Source organism: Acipenser ruthenus, chromosome 10 (genome assembly GCF_902713425.1).
Source record: "Acipenser ruthenus chromosome 10, fAciRut3.2 maternal haplotype, whole genome shotgun sequence".
Lineage (NCBI taxonomy): Eukaryota > Metazoa > Chordata > Actinopteri > Acipenseriformes > Acipenseridae > Acipenser > Acipenser ruthenus.
The window spans coordinates 51,421,937-51,449,670 of record NC_081198.1 but is presented as its reverse complement, the minus strand read 5'-3'; the positions used below and the strand labels follow the sequence as shown (position 1 = coordinate 51,449,670).

General features: G+C 38.9%; 1 protein-coding gene across 1 annotated transcript in view; it reads left to right on the top strand.

The window, feature by feature from the left end:
* Nucleotides 1-2,173: 2,173 nt before the first annotated feature.
* The window catches only part of LOC117400649 (NEDD8-conjugating enzyme UBE2F), a 41,453-nt gene continuing 15,892 nt past the window's right edge, over nt 2,174-27,734 (top strand). Inside the window, exons 1-7 of the mRNA XM_034000887.3 lie at nt 2,174-2,431; nt 6,624-6,762; nt 13,321-13,350; nt 14,376-14,441; nt 19,606-19,673; nt 23,091-23,161; nt 25,352-25,409. Coding sequence (XP_033856778.3) covers nt 6,645-6,762; nt 13,321-13,350; nt 14,376-14,441; nt 19,606-19,673; nt 23,091-23,161; nt 25,352-25,409 — 411 coding nt within the window. The 5' untranslated portion in view covers nt 2,174-2,431; nt 6,624-6,644. The remainder of the gene's footprint in view (nt 2,432-6,623; nt 6,763-13,320; nt 13,351-14,375; nt 14,442-19,605; nt 19,674-23,090; nt 23,162-25,351; nt 25,410-27,734) is intronic.

Here is a 27,734-nt window from a genome sequence, read left to right as displayed (position 1 = left end):
CTTTTTTTTAATTAAACACTTTGTAAATATTGTCTTGGTGGTTTGTTTTTGTGCCAGACAGACAAGCAGACAGAGCCCTGTTCCCTCACACACATCTCTCAGCAGACAGAGCCCTGTTCCCTCACACACATCTCTCAGCAGACAGACAAGCAGACAGAGCCCTGTTCCCTCACACACATCTCTCAGCAGACAGACAAGCAGACAGAGCCCTGTTCCCTCACACACATCTCTCAGCAGACAGACAAGCAGACAGAGCCCTGTTCCCTCACACACATCTCTCAGCAGACAGAGCCCTGTTCCCTCACACACATCTCTCAGCAGACAGACAAGCAGACAGAGCCCTGTTCCCTCACACACATCTCTCAGCAGACAGACAAGCAGACAGAGCCCTGTTCCCTCACACACATCTCTCAGCAGACAGAGCCCTGTTCCCTCACACACATCTCTCAGCAGACAGACAAGCAGACAGAGCCCTGTTCCCTCACACACATCTCTCAGCAGACAGAGCCCTGTTCCCTCACACCCATCTCTCAGCAGACAGAGCCCTGTTCCCTCACACACATCTCTCAGCAGACAGAGCCCTGTTCCCTCACACACATCTCTCAGCAGACAGAGCCCTGTTCCCTCACACACATCTCTCAGCAGACAGAGCCCTGTTCCCTCACACATCTCTCAGCAGACAGAGCCCCGTTCCCTCACACACATCTCTTAACAGACAGACAAGCAGACAGAGCCCTGTTCCCTCACACACATCTCTCAACAGACAGACAAGCAGACAGAGCCCTGTTCCCTCACACACATCTCTCAGCAGACAGACAAGCAGACAGAGCCCTGTTCCCTCACACACATCTCTCAGCAGACAGAGCCTTGTTCCCTCACACACATCTCTCAGCAGACAGACAAGCAGACAGAGCCCTGTTCCCTCACAAACATCTCTCAGCAGACAGACAAGCAGACAGAGCCCTGTTCCCTCACACACATCTCTCAGGTGTGTTACTAAAAGCCTTGGAAAGTGAGTCTGAGCAGTGACTCACACTCCCTGGGGAACATCTTCTGGTTGCCTAGCTGCTTTTCTCATCTATACAGCCTGCAATTGCTTCTGTTATGTAGGGGAAGAATTAATGAAAGAAAGAAAGAAAACTAAAGTAATGATGAGGTCTATATTTCAACTCGGCATTTGATTAAAAGCTTGATCTCATTTTTTCAATGGAAAAGGTTTGAAGCCATTATAATAAGCAGTTTTCTTAAACCACATTTCACATGCAATCCTTGAAATTTCTAACCTAATTAATTGTCAAAGCAGATCTGTTTTTAATTGCATGTGCAAACAAAGAAAGAAAGAAAGAAAAAGAAAGCAATCCAGCTCAGGTCAATGGTGCTGGTCTTACTGAACTGGATTATCATTATAGTTTGAATCAGTCTCAGACCGGGTTAAAAGTACATTATTTGAGATATTAACACAGTGACTTGTACAGTAGAAGAACCCAAAATGTTTAGCAAGTATAAAAGTCCAGCCCAAGTCCTTCATGCATCAACGTGTGTGTAAATCTAATGTCTTGCACAGGAAGTACATCTATTGTGTTGTGGCAGCATACATGAGCTTCATCAAAAGCAAGGTGGAAATCTATGATATGACTTGTGAGCAGGGTGTATTGCTAATATATATATATATATATATATATATATATATATATATATATATATATATATATATATATATATAATCTATCTATCTATTATTATTAATTTCTTAGCAGATGCCTTTAACCAGGGCGACTTACAATTGTTACAAGATATCACATTTTTACACACAATTACCCATTTATACAGTTGGGTTTTTACTGGAGCAATCTAGGTGAAATACCTTGCTCAAGGGTACAGCATCAGTGTCCCCAACCTAGGATTGAACCCACGACCCTCCGGTCAAGAGTCGAGAGCCCTAACCACTACTCCACACTGCTGCTATCTATATTACACAAGATGTAAAAAAAAAAAAAAAAAATCATGTATACTGAACTGTATAGCTATTATTATAACTATTATTATTCATGTATAATTAATTATGATAACTACTGCTTCTAATAATATTATTAATGCCCACAGTAGAACAGCGCACAAACAGCCGCCAAGGAGACTGCTGTAGTTAAACCGCTGCGGAACTTACTTATTTAGATTAATTGGATTTGGAGGGAGCGTTATATCGGTGGGAACAGAAGCCACTTCCGTTCTCGTTGGTGGGCGGCAATAGCTCTGTTTTATGGAGTTTAAAATAGTATAATAATACATATTGTGACGTTTAGAAATAGCTCGGCTTGTGTCGAAGGGATTTGAAATCAATATACTGATATTTACCTGTAGCGGAGGCTTCGTGCTGTCTTCCTTTGCGGGATTTATTATGGTGTAACAGGAGCAGCTTCTCGAGAGACAGCAGGTAAGAATAAAAACAAGCAACACATTTCTGTTTTCATTCCTTTAAAGTTTAATATGATATAAAGTTTCAGTTCTTTACACGCGTCGCTGTTTCTTTTTACAAAACATTGCATGGTTTTGGAATGCTACGTGATATGTGCCGTTTGTGTTTTAGCATAAATCTACGTTTCCTTAAATTATTTGAGTGGTGATTTAGTCCTTGAACGTTGCTATACGGAGGATTTCAGGCTTATCAATTGGTTTACACGTATGTTGACAGTTAAGAGACTTGTCTGTCAGTTGTCAATGGCTTAATCACGTCTTCTTTGTGCAACTTATGATAAATATTAGCCTTCCTGACGTCCCTCTAGCAAATAGATAAGTTAAATAAACAATGAAAGAAGACTCAATGTGAGTTCATTGTGTTCATGTTTTTTTTTCTTCATTTGCCTATCTGGTGTTATTAAAGCTGTCACTTTGGTTTTTGCTGTTGCTAGATCAAACTCGGGGTTTAAAGTACAGTAGGTTATATTTTGTTGATATTGTTTATTAAGTGGGTGGGTACCTTAGATACGCCTTTTCATTGAATGTGAATGTATCACGACTTAAGGTTTTTGGCAGAAGGTGTGGTGATTTCTCAATACACTACTAGCTGTTGTCGGTACTTCCAAAACATTTCAGTCATGTTCAGAACAGTGGCTGGCATTAAAGTTGCCCTCTGACAGGTTTGGCTATTTAAGTCCTGGATGAAAAAACACCTGCCATCTGTAGGACACCCTTACCTGGACTGATTAATAAATGGGCTCACTGAGCTGCTGTCAGGGTTAGGGCCAATTCCTGTGATTAATAAATGGGCTCATTGAGCTGTTGTCAGGGATGGGTCCATTTCTGTGATTAATAAATGGGCTCACACTGAGCTGCTATCAGGGATAGGTCAATTCCTGTGATTCAATTCCATTTTTTTTTTTTAAATCTGTGACATTGGCATTGATATTTTAGAGACATGATGCTGTAATTGTTGTGACTGTTCAACTGCTTTAATTTGAAGCCCATTTAATTGACTACTTTAACCGTGACTTCAATTGATGTCATTTGTGAGAGGCTCATTGTAACAGAATACTACTGCTAATTGTAATTTTGATCAATGATATGTTGGAATTGATTAAAGGGAATGGGAATTTGAATACAAACTGGGAACTGATTTTAAAAAGCATTTGGGAATGGAATTGGAATTGAAAAACAGGAATTTACCCCAATCCTTGCTGTTGACTGTAAAATGTATAGGCTTCTGTCCCCTGCGTGTCAGTTTAGCGCATATTGGAAATAGAAGTGACAGAAGTTTTGATAGAAGGGCTGACAGGCATGCGCTTGGTGGGTGCCAGAAGTTGAAGAGGTGTAGTCAAAGGTGATCAGGTCTTTCTGACAGCAGATGTGACAGAGTGGTATAATTACTGGTTTCATTTGAACTGCTGGTGAGCACTATGTCAGCTTTCTCACAAAGTTCTGTCAATGCACCACAGTCCCGAACTAATAGTCCATTCAGTGCTATTCAAGTTTCCTCATTTTGGAACCTGTTGTATAGGATTTCTCATATAGTCTACTAGTGCACAGGGCTGGGCAATCTCACTTTGCAAAGTGTAATGCATGCTATTGTCTGTTACAGTACTTGTTAAAATAATTCACAAATAACTGAAGCTCTCTCTGGCTTTCCTGTACAGAAGAAAAAATCCACCTCCCATATGCAGAGAATAACTATCCAGTCCAATTAATTACATTCTCTCAATGTACAGGAGCTTCTGAAACATGCATAAGATGGTGTTCAGAGTCATGATAAATACTTGCAGTATGGCTGTAACTCCCATTTGTTCATTGAGACACTATTTTGGACCCCTCTTTGTCCACATCAAAACTGAGTAGAAGAATTACATTTATTGCATTTCTGGTACAACGTTTCCATGTGTCAGTGGGTTCTCTAGTCTTAAAAGAAGAAAAAAGGGAAAATGTGCTATACAGTAAGTGGGGATCATTTACGTTAGTACCTTTTTAAGTAAAATGTGGAAACCAAGTCATTAAGATTCAATTACCGTTGAGCTTTCTCCTACTGTAACTCCTTTGCTTGTATTATGTTGTGTAAGTAATTGAGTAATTCACTTCATTATACAGTCAATTAAATGATATTCTCAGAACTGTAATGTACAGGAGCAGCAGCTTCAGATACTGCAGATCTTACAGGAGCCATTGCAAGTTAAACTGTCCAGGATCCGAAATGAGAATCGGGGTGAATAGCACTTTCAGACTTGTAATAGCTCCCACATTTTCAGTCAAATCTGTCTACAGTAGATATTGCAGTGAGATTCTAACATCTTTAAATTAGCTGTGCAGAATATAAAGTGACTGAGACGCTCTACAGCTATGGCCGAAAGTTTTGCATCACCTAGAATTTTAGGATTGAGACCCAATTAAAAATAATATATATGAACATAATTCAGATATTTTATTTAACACCATGTAATCAAAGAAACTACAAAATTATATTACAAACGTTTACTGGAAGCCATAATAGTAGTAGAGTATTACATTTTGAAATGGCACATTTTTCAGTATATGGAAAACTACACAGCGGTATTTAATTCAATATGTTAATGTAATATTATTTCATTTGACTTTATGAAGCAGAATTAGTTAATTCTGTAGGTGATACAAAACTTTTGGCCACAGCTGTAGGTTAAAGCACCTTTGTTTAGAAACCTAGAAAGTGACAATGAAACTTTGCCTGTTTATTAGATTCTCCTTTTCTGGGGAATTAGCACTTTTCTTTGTGATTTAGACACCCCGTTATAGATTCCTTGTTCCTCAGTCTTTTAGGTCACTGGATGTCAGCGTTGCTCTGTACTGTACTGTAGAAGGCCGCTGAAGAGACTTTCTTCTTTGGCAGTGACAAACCAGCCCAATTTTAAAGGAGCTTTTCTTAGAGACCTCAAACAAATGGCTCCGTTTTCGTGACCTGGACTTTTTGCTAGGTTTAAACCCACCGGCAGCACACCAGACAGACAGATGCATTTGCAATGGAATGTATTCATTTTCTAACACACTTTGATTGCTGAGATCTGCTAGACGTGATTCTCGGGTTCCTGAATTCGCCAGCCTCGAAATGATTCTTCTTGCTTGCCAGGTTGTATGCTTACAATGCTAGGGGGATGAAAGCCCATTGCTGTGCCAGGTCTTTAAGTGTTACAATACACATGGTTGCTACTGCAAAGGTTCAAGAGAAGTGCATGTTTTGTGTACTTTAGTTCCGCAGCGGTTTACTTCTAGACCACTGAATCCCTAACAAGGCCCCCTGTGTTAGCTTTACAGCAAGAGGAGCTTGCTTACAGATGGCTAATGTGCCAAGAACACAAAGGAGAGCTAAGAAAGGCCTTCATTCTCTGAATTCACTGGGCTGTATGTGATTGGCTGGGCTTATTGAATTAAACCAATAAATTACATTGTTTTGACAGTTCTTTTTTTTTCTATGCATAGTGATTTACTGTAAATAAATTAAATAAATGCACAAACAAGAAATAACACATAATAAATGTCATCAGTAACAATGAAAAAGGCCTTGCATTATCTTACATCCTTAAACACAAATTATTACTTGGCATGTATAGCCTGTTTAATAACACAGTTCTGCAGGCTTCTGTAGAGTGGGATATTAGTTAATGAACTGAACCAAATGAAAGTCATACTGAACTTATATAATAACTGATGATTTTGTTATTAACAGATTCAAATATTCTCAAACCAGCTTCACTGGGGGCTTTTGGTATTATATAAAGCTGTATAAGGTGACTATGTCATTGCGTATGAGCCTAAAAGTGTATAAGAACCTTTTATTTCTCTGGAGATAATAATATTCATGTCAGGCATGGTGGTGGATCTACTACCTTATAAAAGTACATTTGCAACTTTTGGCAGTTTTGCCAAGTTTTTTCCTTGTCTACACAGTACTATTAATTTACCGTGGTTTTTCCATGAATATTGATTTTCTTTACCACACCTCTCTGGAGTTTATATTAGTGATGCTTTGCCATGATTTCACAGTGCTTTACAGTGTTACACTTTGCTGTGCTTTTGCTGTGGGTTGTTTCATGCTGCTGTTGGCTCAAATTGAGTTTTCATGATAGGGGGTGTGCTGCATGTTACTAACGGGCTTGCTTTTGTTTTCGTAGGTGATAGAAACCCGAGCAGCAATGCTGACGCTGGCGAGCAAGCTGAAACGGGACGATGCAGTAAAGAGTGGCCGCAGCAACAGTGCCGCCGCAGACTCTGCGCGAAGGGTGTCTATACGAGACAGGCTGCTGGTGAAAGGTAGTGCTCTCCAGTACAAACTCCCACTTGCAGCTCACTCTGTGGTGTGTTTGTTGTGTTGGGCAGTATACAGTCCAGTCCTTTTGCATGGAAATGGACATACTTCTAGCAAAATCTGCTGAAATAAATTGCACCTCGCAAATTTATACATACACACAGAGATTCCTCTGCGCGGTGACAACCGCGTCCTTCTGTACAGAAAAGCTGCTGTACTGAATTGAAAAGGTTCTGCAGTTTGACTGATTGTGTGTCACCTTGATTTTAAACAATGTTGGTTATCAGAGAAAGAAAAGCAGTACCCGAGGGCCTGGGAGATAGAGAGAGATGGGAATAATTGTTTAGCTATGAGGGTCAGACTTCTCTGCGCAGCGTCTCCACGCTTAGTGTGATTTTATTTTTTTCCACCATCTAAAGCCCATTCCCTTCTCACATACAGCAGTGCAGCAATCGCTATTCCCGTACTGCTCTTGGATTTTTAAAAATATCAAAAAAATAATATTGTGTATTTATAATGCATCTATATTTAATTAGTACTGGAGGTTTTATAACATCTGTATTTTGATTAAGACCACTTCAGGATGCAGTGCTCAGAAGCCATGTGGTCTCAATTATCTGTAGAGCATCTTGAACTAGACTTACTGCTAGGGGTACCTAGAGTTTACCTTCAGGCTTTAAAAAGGGTATGTTAAATTCAGTAGCTTCCTGAGACATAATAAGTAACATTTAATAGCCATTTGCAGGGATAGAAATGAGACTCCTATTGCAGAGCAGTGGCACCCATTCTGGGTTTTACTCTGAGCTTGATTAGCCACAGTGTGTAGGTAACAAGCTCAGTTATGTCTTATTAAATTTGTAGTAAAAACAGGAATGGATCAAACTGCTACGCAATGGCAGTCTTATTTCCATCCCTGCGTTTGACTACAAATAAAACAAAAAATAATGAGGTATTGCTCTCATCTCTCCCTCTTTCTTGTGTTTTTTTCAGTTTCGTCCACTGCATTGTCTATTCACCTCCCTGAATCTGTCTGCCTTTCCTCCTCTTTCAGCTCCTCTGTTCTTTCATCCCACATGCTATCTGACAGGAATATACATATCAGTTGCTTCCCACGTACACTTCACAGCTGAAACGCCTACTTTAAGAGATTGTTTCACCCCTAAGGATCTAGAAAAAAAAAAGACTGTTTAACTGGAATAGAGACACTGCAGTAGTCTCTGTGTTGGATTTAAATTCCACTGTGTTGCTGTTGTTTTCACATGAAAAAATGAAGAACAACCTTTCTCAGTGTGTCTTGGTCCTATATATTTGAAATCCCCTGAAATCAAATTCAAATTTACTCTGAATGACCCTTAATGAACAAAAGTGGAAAGTAAGATGTTAAATATTATAATAAGAAATGATTGCTGCAAAGAGTGGTGTTCAAAGAGTACAGTCGGTAATCTGCAAAGTCTAGTAACCTGGTTGTTAAACAACCTGACCACCACTGTATCTGGTCCTAATAAAACTTGGATTATTATTGTTTTTTTAACATTGATTTTGTAAATATGTTCTTATTTGCCAGAGTTGTGCTTTTAAACTATGCAAAGCTAAATCACAGTAGTTTTCAGTCTTGCAATGCATCCCCGTTGCTTTCAGGGTATGGGTTTAATAATCCAGAAAATCAACTAACCAGACTGCTTACACCTGCCCATTAGTCTGGGTACTTGATGTTGCACTTTATACAATTGCGCTATTACACATCAAATATCCATCCAAATGCAAAGGATGACAACATGTATTTAATCCCAGAGAACTGACTTTAAAAATAATACATTATTTAAATAACTAGTCTTGTAAGTAAAACATTCCTCAAATAACTTGCTCTTCAAATAACTGTGCCGTAGGGGTTGTGAGTGTTTGAAGCTGTGAATGAATTTTCTAAACATAGTAACAGAGACTAACCTGATGTTTCATCCAGCTTCCCCACAGGCTACGCATATGTCTGCACTTGAGCACCCCCCTCAGTGAGGTAGGATTGCTTCTCATTCCAGTAACACTCTGCCTCATCTCCACCAAATGTCACATCCCTGTTCTTCAGAGTTTGGGAGCTGGAAGTTCACTGCATACCTGGGGGTGGGGGTGGGGGTGGGGGTCACATTTCTTCTTGGCAGCGCCAGCTTGCTAATTCATCACTTTTTAAAGCACAGAAGGTCAATACACTAGGGTGGAAAACTATAAATTCAGAGCAGTGGTAGCATTTTTATATTAACTGGTGACATTTGACTAAATCTGAGGGCGCCGATCTCTGCTATTTAGCAGCACATTTCTGAAGGGTATCTGTATGCCAGGTTCTGAATTTAATATATATTTTTGGAAGTTTCTCTTCTTGACATATCCCTGTCCACTAAGCAACAGAGCAGGGAAATGAACATCTGGAATGATTGCATTGCTACAGAGGTCAATGTTTGCATTTAAAACAGACAGATCCTTTGGACTGACAGTCATAAATTACTGGCTTTCCCTCCAGCGGTGACACATTTACATTTTAATTGTTTCGTGAATACCATAAGACAGCTTTATTGAACTCTTATATTTCTGAAAGATCAGTTGACAATTCCCATAAGTAAGTGGGAGATCAGGTCCCCGCATGTTTAAGTTAGCTAGCTTCAGTTTGAGGTGTTTTCAGTGCACATTTGCCACATTTGGATTTAAAATTAAAAAAAAAAAAAAAAAAAAGTGAATAATTATTTCTAACACATATCTTTGAAATATGAATAACACATACCTTACAATAAAACATCCGAATAATCAAATACTGCATTTGTAATCTCTTTTTTCACAACAAAACTATCCCATGCAATTTACCAGTGCAAGCTCAAGAGTGGCAATTTACTGCAACCAGGATTCGAACCACACTCGCATGACTAATACAGGGGTCAGCAACCAATGCTTCAGTACCCATGTTTTTGTTTACCTTGTGACTTTCAACTTGGATGCCTTAAATTAGAAATGATCCAAGTGGGAAATGCTGTAAAGATTGATTCCTTGAACCAAGCCTGAAATGGAGTAATCAAGTAAGTAATCCGGCTTATATCTTAGGACATCATTACAGTGTTACGCGTGTGTTACTCTGGGCACCTCTGAAATTAGTAATGACAGCCTCTGCAACATAAGGCGATATTGATTTACTTTACCATGTAAGATGGCACATTATTTAAATGCACAAACAATATTGATATGCGGATAGAAAATACATTGTGAATGATTTAACAGGGCCGTCAGTACTTATTAAATGAGGACAGGCTGCTGAATATCCCCTTGGGGATAATTTAGTATATCAGACAAGGTCAGATGGGAGACCTTGAGTCTGAATATCAATTCAGAATAACATAGCAAAGCATTTACATTTTCATATTGCGATTTATATTCAGTGACCAAATAAGAGAATACAGGAACGCTAAAAGCTTAACGGGAGTGCATCAGAAAAGCAGATGACCATTTAATAGATTAAATACTGAGTTCCTGAAATGCTAAATGTACAGTATTTGATGATTCACATTATATTCAGTCTCCTATAGGACAGCTGCTAATTATTTGTTCCCATCTTATTGGAATGTAGGTGGATCTACGTGAGTTTGCAGAGAAGGCGCAGAACAATATGAATGAGTGCTGAATGGGTCACTGCTCACACAGCACACTGGGTAGCAATACATGTACAGTTCCTCAGGAAGGGGGATGTGGAGGTTTTAAATACCAGAACTCTTCACAAAAAACAGTATGTTAGCTTTAGGAGTCCATTCACAATGATGATGCGATAAAAATACATTTTTGTATCTATAGTAGAGGTGCTTCATTTTAACATATTGTAAGTCTATGATTTGCAGGCCAGAAAAAACAAACAAACAAACAAAAAAAAACACTAAACCAAAGCTATTTCCTTTCACAACAAACAGACACCACCCCTGTGGCAGCCTTGTTGTTTGAAGGGCTTGGATACAGCAGTGGGGTCATATGGCAGTTCCGGACCTTGTTTAACACCTCTGATCCAGGGAACTTGCACAGTATGTGATGGAAACTGTCTCTGTTTTCCCAGTAGATCTTGATAATGCATGCATGTCATTGTTTCCCCAAGTACTGTTAAAAGTGGTTACACTCCATTTGGAAGGCCAGGAAGTAATGACCACTATTATGCCACTAGCCACACAGTTGACTGATATGAGAAGCCTGAAACTTTTTCCATCCCTTAGCTCTGATTTTCATTGGACACACTACTGTATTACTGAAATTGCAAAGGAGGTCCATAGACTGCTGCTTTGTTTCGGACTTTCTGTCTTTACTTTGACCCAGCAAGGTGACCCAGAGCTAGCATGATAAAAGGAGCTGTTGCTTGTTATGTTTCCACCGGGAAGAACACACTTCACCTGATTACTTTTCACCATGCTGTGTTGTGACAGATCTCCATAACGTCAAGTCCACCACTGGCGCACAGTCATACCACAGTACGTTCCAATCTTACGCTCAAACGTGAGGTTTGATTTTCCGGTCAGCAGTCTGTGCAATCTTGATAGAAAGAGACAAGGCAGTAGTGCGGTCTCAGTAGTCAGCTGATTCCACATTATGGACATTCCTGGACATTATTTTTTCATTAAGCTGAATAATAATAATAATAATAATAATAATAATAATAATAATAATAATAAAGAGGTCATATCTTTAAGGCCCACTGGAAATTCAACAGCACAATTCTACATGTTGTTACAATGTTGGTAATTCTTTTGAATGAGATAGGATACCTCATCATTGTCCAGGGGACTGCTTGTAGAATAGTGAGGTTTTACTTCACTGTCCGTTAGCCAGCAGTCATGCGGGCAGCTTACAAATATGTGTGTGTGTTTGGGGGCTTGTTTTGTGTATTAGTGTTCTTACATCAGTATATATAAATGTACAAGTAAGAGATCTACACACTCCGTCGGGGAGGGAGGGGGGGCGTGGGGTATGATGTCTGGTTGTGTGTTTGCCAGCTGGTAACCCTTTTCTGAATATACAGGAACTCTTCCCTCAAACAGCTGCATCTGGAAACGGAACTGGATACATCGAGTTAAGCTGGGATGTGAGGGCTGATGCTAATATTATGGGTCAGTCTTAAGAGGATTTTGGTAGGTTAAAATTTGAGGTGGTAATAGCAGTTTTGCTGTGTTGCAGTAATGGAGAACATTAGTCATGACTAAATGTGGAAACTGCCAATGAATAATATTAGGCGCAGGGTAATATGAATGGGAGTATTCATGGGGTTATAGGTTACTTTTGCAGTCCAGGGGTTTTATTTATATGAACCGAGAGTTATCTCGGTTATTAGCAGAAATGTAGAAATAGGAAAGCACTGGCAGTCGGCAGGGCTTGTGTAAAAATAGATAGATGGATTATAGCTGGATAAACCGAGCTAGAGGGACATGTGTTTGGTACTGTGTGCTTATTAGATTATACTGTACTCTGCTACTTTATATTCACCGGTTTATGTGATTGATTTTGGAGTTGCCTAGTAGAAATATATTCAAATAAAGCTTCTTCTCATGGTGATGAAATCTAGGTCTTCATATTTTTAATATTATGATGTATGCAGAAATAATGTTGTCTAGGCACGTGAAATATTCTGTGAGTACTGTATGTGTATTTATTAATATATTTTTTATTGGCAGCAAACCCACACATCTGTTGCATGGGTTATCGTTTTCATAATTTAATATTACCATGGCAATATGTATTTGCATATACCATACAGAAAGCATTAGGGTTTCTATCCTGGATTTAGCCGGAGGTTTTATTTCAGTGTTTCAGTATTCCGACAGTCATTTGTAGCATGAGACTATTGGCCTGATGTATGTTTTCATCACTTACAGTAGCATCTCACTAAATAACTTCGAAGAGCTGTACAAACAAAATTAATTGTGGACCTCCCCCCATTTTATTAATGAAAAACGAAAAATAATAAGTATTTTAAAAACAGAGCTGCACTTTTGATTTGATGACTAGAGACCGTTCACATGAGTGCTGCTGCAGCTATTCTGCCAGCATCAAATCCTACAAGTCTGCACAGAGCTTGTGCTGATTGCACTTCCTGAGACTCTGTACCGGGGTGATTCCTTGATGAAGTGGTAGCTGAAAGGTGTTGTTTTAATATCTAATGTGTCGCTCTTTTTTCTTCTTCATATCACTTGTGGCCATGGCCTTTGTGATACGCATCTAAATACGTGCACCAAAGGGTGCTTTGACATGTTGATAAATCTGAACACAGTGTGAGGCCAGCAGAAATAAACAAGATAAAAAGGGTTGGAGGCAGGGTTGAAAGAGTTTTGCGCAGAGCGGTGTGACTCTTTTTGTTCCTAATTAGACCTGGGAGATGGGCGTGCATACTGTAAGCCTCCATATGAGTATAAAAGACATGTACATGATTAAGATGGGGATGAGGGATTATTTTCTGGTTGGAAGTAATCACATTGCATCTGCCCCCCTCCGTCACTCGGTTGCAGCTGCTTTTATAATTGCACATCATACTGATTGCTTTCTTTTTTTCTCTGTTGCAGAAGTTGCAGAACTAGAAGCAAATCTTCCAAGTAAGTGAGCTTTTGCAATTCTACTTTAAAAGACACTTGAATAAAATACACTTTGGCTGCTCTAGCCTAGACATTGCATATGCATATGGAGAAAACTGAGCAGCCCTGAACTCGGGTTAAAGCACATTAAAACCCACAGTTTTTGATATTGCAATAAGAAACACAAATAACCTAAATCATTATACTGTGAGAGCATAGCAATACAAAATAAAACAGTATTGTAAAAGGAGTCCTGTACGAATATAGATGCCAGAGATCCACTGTATCTGGCTAAGGTGTGTTCTAATGCCTGTGTTAATGCTTCACTTGCAGGGTTCGATATGTGCTTATTGATCTCTATATTGTTTTTATTCAGCTCTTGTTTTGGGACGTTTTTATTGACTTTTGTTGACTGTGATGCATTAGCTCCAGCTGCTTCTAGTTAAGTTGAAAATGTTTTTAAATATCTTCATGTACCAGATAATTCTTTTAGGATGCATTCATTCCTCTGATCTAGCATGGGCTACTTAGTGTGCCTCTGGCAGGCAGTTAGAACAGAAGAGCATAACAGAACATATGTTTTACATCTATTTATACACAACCTCCGACTAGGACCGCCTGCAGGAGTCCCTTGAGGTGCCAGCGCAATTTCCCACGATATATGGTAACATACAATGCTAAGACTGAAAGAGTTAAGATCCACCCAAAAACCTCAAAGTGGCCTTTTATCTCTATTTAGTAGACACTGAAAATGTTATTGACATGTACCTATGGTGTACTCCATATTAATTCCTCCTGTCTGGCTTAGAACAAGCAAGCTTCCCTTTGTCTGTATATCTTTAGTAAAGCCCCTTGCATTACACCCATTGGGACTCCCCGGGGCTGCATGTTAAATCCACTGTAAAGATTTCACTTTGAATAGCTTATGTTTTTATTAGCTGCAACAGTCGACGTGTCTGCTAAATCACTGTAAGCTGTTCATTGTGTGAATTCTGTTGAGGCTCCGGACTTGCGACTGAAGCTGCTGTTGCTCTTTCTTCTTCCAGATACGTGTAAAGTGAATTTCCCTGATGTAAACAAGCTCCACCACTTTCAGCTAGATGTCACTCCAGGTAACTGCTCTGTCAACCAGTTTATTGGCAACGAGTCCTGATACAAAGGACCTTCCTGCAGCATTAATAAGAGTGTTGTCCCATTTTATTAATTTAGGCATTTAATGCAGACACAGAGTTTTACTGGAAGGTGTGTTAGACTTCAATACGTACATACATACATACATACATACACACACCCACACATTTAGTTTAAAATGTACATATATTAAAGTGTTACAGAACACTTATGAACAAGTATGAACAACACAGAGTACAGCAATGGTAATGTGTTTCAACACAGGATACAGCAATGGTAATGTGTTTCAACACAGGATACAGCAGTGGTAATGTGTTTCTTTTGAACACAGCAGGGGGTTCTGGAGCACTTCAATGAATATTAAACTTACTCTTCACATGCATTAGCAGCTGTGTGCAGACATTTATTACCCTGTCCCTCCATATGAGTGCATCTCGATATCTTAAGGGGCATCACCTTTCACTGATCAAAACATTTTATTTCACTACAAAGAGCAAAGATTGTCAATTGCGCTTTCATGTTCTCAAGCAATCAGGCCGACAGCTCTCAAAAGGTTTCATTTTCTCATTGCTGATTTCATTTCAGACTCATTAGAATTCTTCTGCATAATTTATTAAAATGCTGTTGACAGTGAATTCAGTATGCACCATGCATTTATTTTCGGTACGTTCATTAAAGGCTAAAATTGATGAACAACTTTTGCAGTGTCCGGTGTCTCCATATATTCATTCCAACTTGTTTGTACTGCGCAGACATTCTCATTAATGTTTCCAGAACATGAAATTCATGCTTGAAAACCAGAAATTCTTCAGAGCATCTCCAAAGCACTTTGATTTTTGTGTTTTTGGGAAACTATATGTACAAATATCTAGTTTTACTGTTTATTGTTAAAAATAATGCTGCATTTCTTCAAAATCTAATAATAATACATGTAAAGGATTCACAGTATGTACTAGTGTACATCTGAAATACTAACATTACTGAGATGTTCAAGTCTCCGTGGATAGTTGATCACAGGTGACAGTGAGGAAGGGCTCATTGGATTGTGTCCTGTTTATTTCATCCATGCTCACACTCACACAACCATGGTGTATAACATCTGCTGTTTGGAATCAAGAGGTCTGTACGAGGCATCTGTATATTTTGGAAACAAAAAGGCATGGAGCACCAGATCTTGGGTTACGAGCTTCCTATATGGAATGGATACCAAAAAGATCTCCCTGCTTCATTTTGAATACAGACTGCAATCAGAGTTTAACACTGTATGATTATGGGGGACAGTAGGTACAATGCGATATGTATGAACTCTGATATCTACTGAATCCCTAATGATATAGCTATCTGCATTCCACAGTAAGTACTATCTATGGAATCCTAACCTTCTTATTCTAACCATAATGTACATAAATACAGCAGCTGTTTTCTTATAATGTGTGCCTTATTGAAGTTGTTTTTTGTATGTTTAAATCATGTTTGTTTAATGTTAATGTTATTTACCAGCTTAATGTGTGTTCCTGTTCCAGCTATAAAAGTAATGACTTTTCAAAAAGTCAGGGTTTTAAATACAATGAAATATCTGTGCCAAATGCTGAAAAATTCACAGCAGTGAAGATTGCCATTCTGTATTGGGATTTCTGATTTCTGACAGGAAATGGTCTGGAAAATTGATATTGCATTACTGGGGGGCGCTTTTAAAGTTTCCACTATTTTAAGTCCAAGTTGACAGGATTGTTTTATGCAAAAAAGGAAGAATGACATTCCTTGATTGAAGACAAATTGTAAGAATTGTAATGTCACAGTTCAAGTCTGTATCCCTGGTGATCTGTATCACTCAGAATGATAGTCTGTATCCCTAGTGGTCTGTATCACTCAGAATGATAGTCTGTATCCCTGGTGACTGTCCTGCCTGACAGTCATGCATTTGACTTCATGTCTTGGCCGCTAGTTGTTCTGATTAATATTTGAAGAGTCACTGTAGGGTTGTTGAAAGGTAAGTGAACCATCGGTCACTCCCTCATATGCATAGCACAGAGACGATAGCTTTTCAAAGTTAATGCTTCTGGAAGGCAGTCAGCCTTTAAACAGAGGCCACGCAGGTCAGAGAAGAGAAAGTAGCCCGAAGGCTCATTTGTGTTTGCTACTGAGCATCCTGCATCCTCATACCAGGATACCCGCTGGCTTTCCAAGAATTGTCTTTCAAGTTTTTCATCTGAGCCTCCAAAGATGTGTCCCCGACGCGCACAGCGGTTTCCAGGGTTTATTGAGGTTTACGCAGTGAGCTGGCATCCTTTTCTGGAAATTGCATCTGTTTGCTTGTGGATCCTTTAATGGATAACAAAGCATACAGGTCTACATTATAGAAGTCAGTGTTGTCATATTTACTGAGCATTACTGAGTACGTGTTTACTTTCTGCTGGTTCGATAATGTCACGTCTGGAAGGAGACGGCAAGGGTTATTTTTAGGGTGTTTCTCTGAACAGATCAATAGTAACCCAGGGCCATTGATCTTTGCAAATGATCATGATGCTCTCAGGCAGGCTCATTTAAACTGTTCTATTTGCTGCTCATAAACTATGTCCGTCTATCCTTTAGCAAATGTTCATGCTGTTTATATTGTACCCTCCAGTGTAAAATCTATTACTGAGTTTGTTTTCGACCAACCACATAAGTACTAGCATGTTTTGTTTGCACACACACACACACACACCCTCCCCTGTGATAGCCTTTGAATAACCTTGAAGCTTCCAATGGCTATACACTCTTTTGATGATCATGTTCTGTTACGTAACTAAAAATAATTCCACTTCTAGAACAGCCCTAGCTCAGGCTCACAGGTGTAGTTATGTTTACAGTATGTTGAATATAGGAAGTTACGTTGGAAAATAAAATAAGGACCCAGTTTACAGAACCATTGCTGTCTTTTCATGCTGCAGTGAAAAAAAAGCATACTGCAATTACCCCACATTTTCTTTCGTAGAAGAATCAAAGTAAGGATTACAGTATATAAAACCAAAACTGGTGGCTTTAACTTTCCATGCTTCCATAACCGTCTGTAAAGATCCTTTGAATCTGAAAGTGGGTGTGTGTCTTAAGGATCCTTTGTAAGTTTAATCTATGGGTCATTCCATGCCAACTCAACCAGTGACGTTGCCCGTCCGTCTCGGACTCCCCTAGAAAAATTCACCTGGGGGTTTTCAGACACGCTGAGTTCAGAATTGACAGCCATTATTCTTTTTTTTTAATTTCCCCTCGACCTGTGACCTTGTAAAGGTCAACCTAAAGTGAGAAAGGGACCTTGACCAGAAAAATCACCCTGGGTGCAATTTAGATGCTACCATCATGTGTAGCACTTCGTTCTACTCGTATTGAATAGGGCTTACTAAAATACTAGCAGCACCCTACTCACTTCTGGCAAATTGCAAGACAAGGGGTAACTGACGAGTTTTATTCTAACTTAAGCCTGATTGGCTCAGAGCTGCTATCAAACCACATGGTCTTATTGCCCCACATATCAAGATCCGATTGGTTCAGAACTGCTATCAGACCACATTGTCTTATTGCACAATGCATCAGGATCCGATTGGTTCAGAACTGCTATCAAACCACCAGTTTCAGTGGGTTGCAGGCTCCGATCCCGTGGGATATTTTGAAGTGCTGGTGGATGTGTTTTAGAAGAAATCACTTTGTTTAAACATTGTCCCAAAGGAATATAATTGTATTTGTCATTAATTACTTTCTATATTTACAGTCCATGAGCATTTCAACTGCCATTTGTTTGGCATACATTTAAATATATTCTGTGCATTCTCTTGTGTCCATATATATTAATCTGTACGCTCACGTGAGTGCTGCCTCATGTACACACTCTGTGTCTTTTAATCTGTTTTCATTTGCTCTTGTTTGTGTTTTTTTTTCTCGTCTCGTTGCATTCCCGCTCGTTTTCCTTTCAATCTGTCGCTCCCTTCCTCTAGATAAGCCAGTTCCTCTCATATGATTTACATTTAAAGTGCTGACACTGATGCTATATCTAGCTAACATTTACTGCAGTTAAAAAAATGTGCTTCATTTATCAATCCTGCCATCCAGCTGAACTGGAAAACTAATTGCTGCTTTTTAACTGGAGCCATGTTTGATGTTACATTAATCTTTGGACAGATATAATAACTGCTGTTCATGTGTCTGAATGTGTCTTCATTAAACGGGCGATTAAATGTTATTATTGAGCAATAAAAGGTTTGTGGCTACAACGCAGGCGTAAATATTAGTATTGCTTAGACATAGAGTGTTCTGGTTATGGACAGAGCTAATTCTGGGCTATGACAGATGTTTGTTATGGGCTGTCTGGGGAACTTTGTGGGAAAAAAAAACCTGGCGGTTTGCATCCTGTACCTCGAGTGGCCCAGTTAGAGAAGCCCACATTGCTTTTCTCCAGGCACGTTGTTCCAGTTATCCCCTCCAGTATAGTATGTAGGTCCTACTCCTTATAGCCTGGACACCTCAGGACAAAGCTTGCACACCATTAACAGAATTACAAGAAAACAAGACTTAAAAATAACTGATTAGAATACTGGAGTATACACAAAGCATGTGCAGTTTCATATCAGCGATAACGTCTGCACACTTTTTTTCATCACCTAGCAACACCTTGATATTTCCAGGTCCTTATTATTATTATTTATTTCTTAGCAGACGTCCTTATCCAGGGCGACTTACAATTGTTACAAGATATCACATTTTACATTATTTCACATTATACAGATTCACATTATTTTACATACATTATACAGATATCACATTATTTTACATACAATTACCCATTTATACAGCTGGGTTTTTACTGGAGCAATCTAGGTAAAGTACCTTGCTCAAGGGTACAACAGCAGTGTCCCCCACTGTGCTCGCTGTCGTTCTCTACAAATCATAAACCCCTGACCTCAATAAATAAATGAATGCATGAGGGTGTTATTGTCTTGTTTGCACCCATGCCTGTAAGAAAGATCTCGCCAGATCTCCCAACAGTGTCCTACTTGAATGACATTACGCTTTCTACTAAATTACCCTGAGTTTCTATCTGTATAATAGTGCCATTAAAGGGTGAAAAACATTAACCTGACCTATTGTAAGTGTGTGTCTGTCTTCTTACAGATGAGGGCTATTATCAGAGTGGAAAGTTCCAGTTCGAAGTAGACGTTCCTGAAGCTTATAATATGGTGGTAAGAACTATTGTCTTTTTACTTCAGTAATAAACATTTACATTGAAATACAAATCAAATTATAGAGTTTATTATGAGAGGTGGTATTCATTTTTATGTAATGCATTTTGAAAGTGCTATGCTGTTTCTTCAAAAGGTTTCTTTTTTTTCTCTCAGTAATTGTCATTTTAGTTAAAACCTCCATTTGAGAAGGACATTAACAATTTGTGGCCCCAATGCAGACCCGTAGAGAACTCTTTAAGATCCATTGGAAACCCCTTGCCTCCTCCGCTGTTCACTGTTGTAAAGCTTGAATACTTTTTTAGTAGCTTTCTGCCGTTTTTGTAATTTTGTTTAACATCAAAGCTTTTGTATCAGAAGGAATCACTGTGAATTGCTACTTCCAGCTTTCACTCTCCGCAGACCAAATCAATACAGCTGTGGTCTATTGACCCTGTGCTCGCATATGCTGCAACAGAAGCACTGAGTAGATACTGTATACAGCATTCAAATAAATAGAATAGCACTACACCACATCTGTGCTATAGCATCTACTGTAGCTAACCCAATCTGGTCTTCATTGACCGTCCTGCAAGTAATAAAATCCAGCTGTGAAATCTGGCCTGGCTTTGTCTACAATTACTATGCCTCCCTCTGATCTTGTAAAAAGCAATTGGATTTGAGGGCTTAGCTGTGGGTTATTAAATCATGCTGCAATACAGATGTCCAGCAAGCATTCACCTACCACAGGGATAAATTACTGAAGATTCAGCCTGGCTCACCACCAAATACTGCAACAGCGTAAACCAGATCACTTATTTGTTTTAATACAACACATGCAGCTTTAAAGGGTTTAAATAAAGATCGATTTGGGTCATAAAAGTAAGAATTGTTTTAATGATCCTGTTTTATTGTTTCTCTCTTTCACTTTTATGTTCAAAACCTGCAGTGAATAGTATACAGGCACATCTACAATAACGGTATTGCTGTGTCTCATGATGGAGATTGAGTTCTCACTAAGAAAGAAGGACGAGCGTAGCGGACGGAGATTTCTAAAATCGAAGGGTAACTACTGTCTCTACACAGAAAGACGTGTGTAGAGGTTGAGTGCAAATACATGTAGAGGGGTAGAAAAGCACTGCCACCTTTTAAAAAACAGCTCGATGATTAGACCCGAATAGCATCTGAAAATTGGTAGAATAAAGTCCTGAAATGCTGTTCATTTTATGTAAAATGGGCATGGAATTGATGTGTCTGTACAGCATTAGCAAAATCGATGTTTTCTGTTTTAATTTACATTTCAATGACCACCAAATGGCGCCCAGTATTCATGCAGAAGCTGTGCAGCCTCATTTAATTTAAAGCTTCAGAGCTGAGCTTCGGTGCACCCATGGGTAACCTGAAAGTTCTGCTTTTTAAACAATGAACAAAGTTTTCATTTGAAAATGGTCCTCCATAATGACTTTTCACATGCAGCTTGAACAGAGATTTGCTAAGGTCTTGTCAGCCTTTGTGATGAAGCCAGGCAGACTGGGACTGAGAATGGATTTGCTGGTTTCATTAATGCAGCCGGGATACCTAAGCCTTACTGCTTTTCAATTAGGAAGATGGGGACCCAGCCAAAGGGGATGTCAGATTGTCTTGTAAAGTCTTAAGTCTCCCTGTCACTGGTACTCTTGTGTCAGTGGGTATGTAGGTCAACAATGTGACAGACAATAACAATGTCAAAGACTTTTAAGACTTTGTCTCGATATTAACCCTTTTTGTCTGGTACGCAACAACAGTGGTGGGCGGAGTCACATCAACCACTATTATGATTTTACAGCACAATGTGATGCCAGCTCAGTGTTTTTGTTTGTATGATTTCTAAATTGCCTCCAGTATTCAAGACCTAAAGGGCAGTACAGCAGGTCTCAGGTGGCAGAGGAGGATGCAGATTTCAAGAATGCAATCTTCATCAGCTCTGGAGTACAGGCAGTAGAATTGCTCATTGTTTCATTGTACGCATCATTCTGCATTCTTTTCAGGAAGATTTAGTGTATGGGGTGGTTATTAGTCAATAAAGAATTCGCATATCTTTTAAGATGAAAACTTGTGTTTTTAAATTAAGAAGTCCTTAACTGAATTAGGTTTAATGTTGCTTATCTGTTCTGTACTGTGTGAAAACATACCTCCTGTGCAAACAGCTTAACATAGACACACTGCCAGTTTTCTTGCGTGAGACCTTGCTTCGATATTCTTCAATAGGGAAAGTGACAGTGCCTCTAAACTTGTCCTGCGAAAGGAATCCCTCTGATCTGTCTCGACAGGAAAACTTTTTTATTTAGCAAAGTTTTTCCTTGTTTGATGCTTGATGTTACAATGATGCTTGATTCAACACAGGAATCTCTTAAAATAAAATGAATCCCGAGCAACAAACGCCTCGTAAGAGAGTACCTAAGGGGTACTTTTGTTTGTCTTTACAACATAAAATGTACTGAAAATAGAGGAAAAAGCATTAAAAAAAGAAAAGTTTGCATCAGTAACTGAGCTAAATGCAGAGTTTAGTGAAATCAGTATTTTTTTTAGACTTGCATATATTGAAAAGGCTTGAACAAATTAGTCTCCCCTAACCCCCTCAGTTAAAATCAAATGGCTACTCTGCTTTCTATTCACAACAGTTGATGGTAAGTGAAGGTAGGGATGAATAAGTGGTAATTAGTCACTGAACACAACAGACCCTGGAAGGATGATTATAGCAGCAATGATGTACAGTACCAATTAACTCACAGAAAAGAGGTGGAGGTCTGTTTTCTGCTGTAGAAAGAGAGAGTGGTCTAGCAGCTTTTGTGAATTTAAAATCAGAATGACCTTGAGCTCAAAGCAAGGCAGCTGTTAAAAATAATCTTTTGCTCACTAGTTTGCTCAACTGCTTTTTGAAATGAGTAATAACTAGGGATCAACTTTTTAATTATTTTTGTAAAACCTTTAATGCATTTGCGTTTCGGGCCACAAGCTCTGGCAACAGGCAGTGCTGCTATAAAATGCACTCTTCCCATTGGTTAATGATTCATTTAAATTGAGCACAGAGGTGGAAAGAGGGTGCTTGCTAATTATTAGGCTTATGTCTCAAAATGTTTGGCTCACCCTACAGTCTTTCTGCTTGATAAAAGTTGATCGTGCTGTAGCTAAAGTTAGGTTTTTGGTTTTTTTGAAGAAGTTATAATTTTTTTATTATTATTTCATCTAAAGAGGTGCCAATAATAATAATAAAACAACAAAGCTGGCATATGATTTAAGAAATGTTGCAAAATCCTTCTCTTTTTTTTCTGTCACATTAAATTTACTGGGTAAAAATAAAGTGAAAACTAAAAAAGGTACAGTAGATGTATTGCTATTTCTGACTCGCATCCTTTTTCAAGGGTTTACCTTCATCGCTGTTTATTTGATTTCTTTCAGCCTCCGAAGGTGAAGTGTTTGACTAGAATATGGCACCCAAACATCACAGAGACAGGCGAAATCTGTTTAAGGTAAATTATCGTCTTCAATTTTATCTGCAATGCGTGCCGGCTGAGGCCTTGCTTATTAACCATCCCAATCCGTTATCTGTGAATTTAATTAAACGGAAGCTGTAATGAGTTACGCAGACAGAACCCATTTCATTTGTCAAAACTAGCCTAGCCGTGCTATTAGAAAATGGATGTGACAGTTGTAATAACAGGGTATGAAGTTAAGGTCATGAAGGGCAAGGCAGTGTTGCCTTCGTTAGGCGTGAAGATTCAGGGGCACCAAGGCAGTTCTAGGGGGCAAAAAGGCAAAACATAAATCCAACCCAAGGGCACCAAGGCGATTTCATACTCCTTCATAAAACAACAAAAAAGAAATACAGAGAGCCTGTTATCTTGATGAAATTTGAATTCAAACAAACACAAATCAATGTTTTCCTGAGTGATTCACACCCTAATTTAACAGAAATAAAATATAGGTGATTTTTCCATTATAAAAAAAAAATGGCATAAAAAATCAAATTTAAAAACAACATAAACTTTCATAATGAAAAAATACAAAGGGTAATTTGGCAAAAAATAAATATTCAGGGTATTTTTACTAAACTGGGTCAGCCTGTTACAAGAGTCCTGTAATTAAAGCTTTTTTTTATAACCCTCTATGCCGTCTGTTTCATGATTTAGGGTAAGCAAGTTCAACTGGATTTCATATAACATGTTGTCTGCTGGTGAAGTGAACATTTAATCAATGCATTTTTAAATGTTAAATTATTTCAATATTCTTTCAGAAATTGGGATTTTCACGGAGAATTAGATATTATTATTATACCGCACTGGTTCTATTTCATGGAAATAGTGAAATAGTGAAATGCATGCTCACTGTGATAAATAAATACAGCCTTAGTGATACACCTCATACACAACACACTGAAATTGTATGAGGTACACAGTGAAATCTCATACACTACACAGTGAAATCACATACACAATTATTGTTATTATCGTCAGGGATGAATTGTTGTGCACCCATTACTTACCTGAACATCAGGTAAATCCTAAAACACTTCGCTGCAGCTTTAGATAGCTTTTCTTCCTTCTTTCTTTTTAAATGTTACTGAGTTGCCGTTGGGGCTCACAGACGGAAAAATCACACAGTGAACACGTGTGATGGAAAATTCCTGGAAGCACGGTCATATTGAGCTCAGTCTAAGCGTCCCTCCCTTTGTTTGCCCGTCATTAACCAATGATACAGTACGTCTTTCTCGTGGGAGGTGCACAGTAAAAAGGAATGGCAACAATAATACATTATGATAATGAGTACTTTTCTCACAGGAGGATATTAGACAGAATTAAATTGAATTTGACAGAACGGCCAGCTGACGCTGAGAAAGTTTGTGAATGGGTTGTAGATCAGATGTGCTGATGCTGAGGGACACCGGCAGCAATGACGGGCGGGCTTACAGGCAACTTTTGCTGTATTTTTTTTTTTTTAATTTGAGAGGCATTGTGGCAAGTGCCATTGGTTATTTCGCACCCTGTAATAACTTCTCTCTCGCTGTGAAACGAGTTATGAAAGCTGGACGTGGGTAAGCGTTGAAAGGCATATCGCTGCTTCAGGGCGGTGTGATGTTAATAAGCAGAGGAAGGGAAGGGGGGAGAGAGAGAGATAGAAGACCAAGTCTACTGCCAGAAATTCACCCAGTAGCTGTCTTCCTCCTCTCTTTATAATTTCTAATATTTATCAAACGCTTCCAGAGATAAGGGCAGCAGTCAGTGAAGCGGCTTTAGAGTTCACCCCCAGGATATTGCAGAGAGATAAGGAGATTAAAATGAGGAAACTCAGGATTATTTATTTATTTGTATATTTATATGTGGTTATATAGGAAAGGCATTGTACAGTTTCAGATTCAGCACAGAACTGGGCACCCACGTTTTAACTGTAGAAAGCGGTTTGCGTTTCCTTCTTTACTAATTTTATTCTTCAACATAACTATTTGCATTTGCATAACCATTAACTATCAATCTAACTATTAATTATCAATGTTGTCCTACAGACCTATGTTCTTTATAACAGGTAATGACTAACCAAGTGATGCAGCCACTGTTCTATACAGTGCCTGAAGGAACTGGGAAAACAAGGGATAGTCACCATGACTGATACGAGTGTATTTTCAGATTATCAGACTTTATGATACGTTTTTTTCCCCCCTACAGTTTACTCAGAGAACATTCAATTGACGGTACAGGCTGGGCTCCAACAAGAACACTAAAGGTACTACTTTTTCTGAGCATGAACACATTCTGGATTCTAATGTAGAAGGCACTAGCCTCTAATTTAAATGCAACAGTCTTATCTTCCAGTTTTCTGTTCTGGTTGTGTGCTACCGTATCAGGTTTCCTTGGGTTCAGTTATTTATATGACCTTCCCTGTGATCTTTCCATTTAGTTTCAGTTTTGTTGTTTGTTTGTTCTTTTTTTTAATGGTGGGTGACATTTCTCATAGACCACTGTGGAAGCATTTTATTATAATGGCTTGCTCAGAATCCTGCTGAGAATGTATTTTCTATATAAACATGTTCATGGACCAAGAGGAATAGAGCTATAGTACTGGGGCCAAGGGAGAACTCACTTTTCATTGTCGTGCAGATGGAAAGCAAAGATTCAGGTCGCACCCTAGCGATGTTTCTAAGGTGGAAAAATGATGCCTCAACAGTATTCTGCACATGAGGTTCAAAAGTTAATCCAGGATCAAAAATAACTCCCACATTTCTCATTTTGGATCTAAACTCAAGCATAGTTACATCAACTGACAAGTTTACAGCTTTGGTTTTACGTAACTGGTGGGCAGTGCCTAGCAACATAACCTGTGTCTACTGTATCCATTAGTCCAGGGCTTGTTAATGACACATGCTCATAAGACATGTTTCCTTCGACTGTAAATTCTGCAGGAAGTCAATGAAACACATGCCATGAACAACTGAATTCCAGTCACGAGGTGCAGAACTCTGCTAATGTCATGAAACTGCATTACCAGACTGCAGAAAGTCAAATCTGTTTGTTGCCAGCAGAACTGGAACTCAATTAGGTGAGCTGGAGAGCAGTGTAGGAAACCATGACGGCAGTAATAAACACAGTATCACCTTACTCTTTTTGTTCCCCTTTACACAAAGGTCAAGTAAATGTTCTTGTACTGTAGCAACAACCTTAAACTGTTTCAGCCGTTGTCTGATTGTGTGGCTAATACAATGAATAGCGAGTTACAGTGCTATGGTTTGTTTTGTTTTTATCTCCATTGCTTTGCCCTACAATGCAAATAATAGAATGATGAAGTCATGTGGTTCTGCTCGATTTGTGTTTTAATCTGGAAATGCTTAAGATAAAATCCTAAAAATGTGCCTCTACCGTCCACATGTTGTGACTTAATGAGTTACTGAACAGTCTCTAGGATTTACAGCCACACGCATTGCTTATCATTAGGGCCTGCTTAGTTACACACATTCCTACAATGTTTCCTTCAACATGTCACACAATTGTTTTGATGTTTTATTGGATGAATCAGTCTTGAACAGCTATTTTAGTTTAACATCGTGGGCCTCGATGCATCACAGCAGAAGTCAAACCTTTTGACTGAATAAATGGCGATTTTCTGTAATTTTCATTTTTTTTTCAGCATTCTGAATCATTTCAAACAAACTGCTGTCCCACTTTAGCTGATAAGCTGCTAATGCTCCATTGAGATAAGATTAAGATAGATAAACTCTCTCAGGGATTTCAGCCTCTACAGCAAATTGTTTTCTTCCCCTCGCTTGCCCAGCCTTCAGAAAATACTTTTTTTTTTCCTTTTCCCTCTGTTGCATTGACTCCCATTAAAACTAAACTCTAAGCCCCTTTGATGTTTACTCTTGTGCCACTATTGCATGGACATGTGCATTGTAAGTGGGTCAGGCATGCCCCCCTGCTGCCTGTCAATGTGGGAGCAGAGTAGCATTTATATTGCTGGAGGCACCCGGCTCAGCAGACTCAGATGCTAACAGAGCAACTACTCTACAGCAGTACTTGGCAACAGGCACTAACTATTTATCTCTCAGTCTGTCAGTCAGTCTGGATTGAAAGTGATTGGGGATTACGAGTATGGGGAGTGGGATTTTATGACATTTTATTATTATTTATTTCTTAGCAGACGCCCTTATCCAGGGCGACTTTCGTAAGCAAATACATTTCAAGTATGACAGTACAAGTAATAATACAATTAAGAGCAAGATAAATACAATGACTTAGGTTTAAGCAAGTACAAGTATACAGAAGCATATGAGATTAAATACTGTTTGAGAATGTTATTATTATTTTATTATTTGTTTAGCAGACGCTTTTATCAAAGGCGACTTACAGAGACTAGGGTCTCACCCGAAAGACGGAGCACAAGGAAGTTGAGTGACTTGCTCAGAGTCACGCTATGAGTCAGTGGCTGAGCCGGGATTTGAACTGTGGACCTTCTGGTTACAAGCCCCTTTCTTTAACCACTGGACCACACTGCATCCTATGTCATAGTGTAGCAACATATTTAAAGTTATGTTGTATGTTTTTTTTTTTTTTTTTT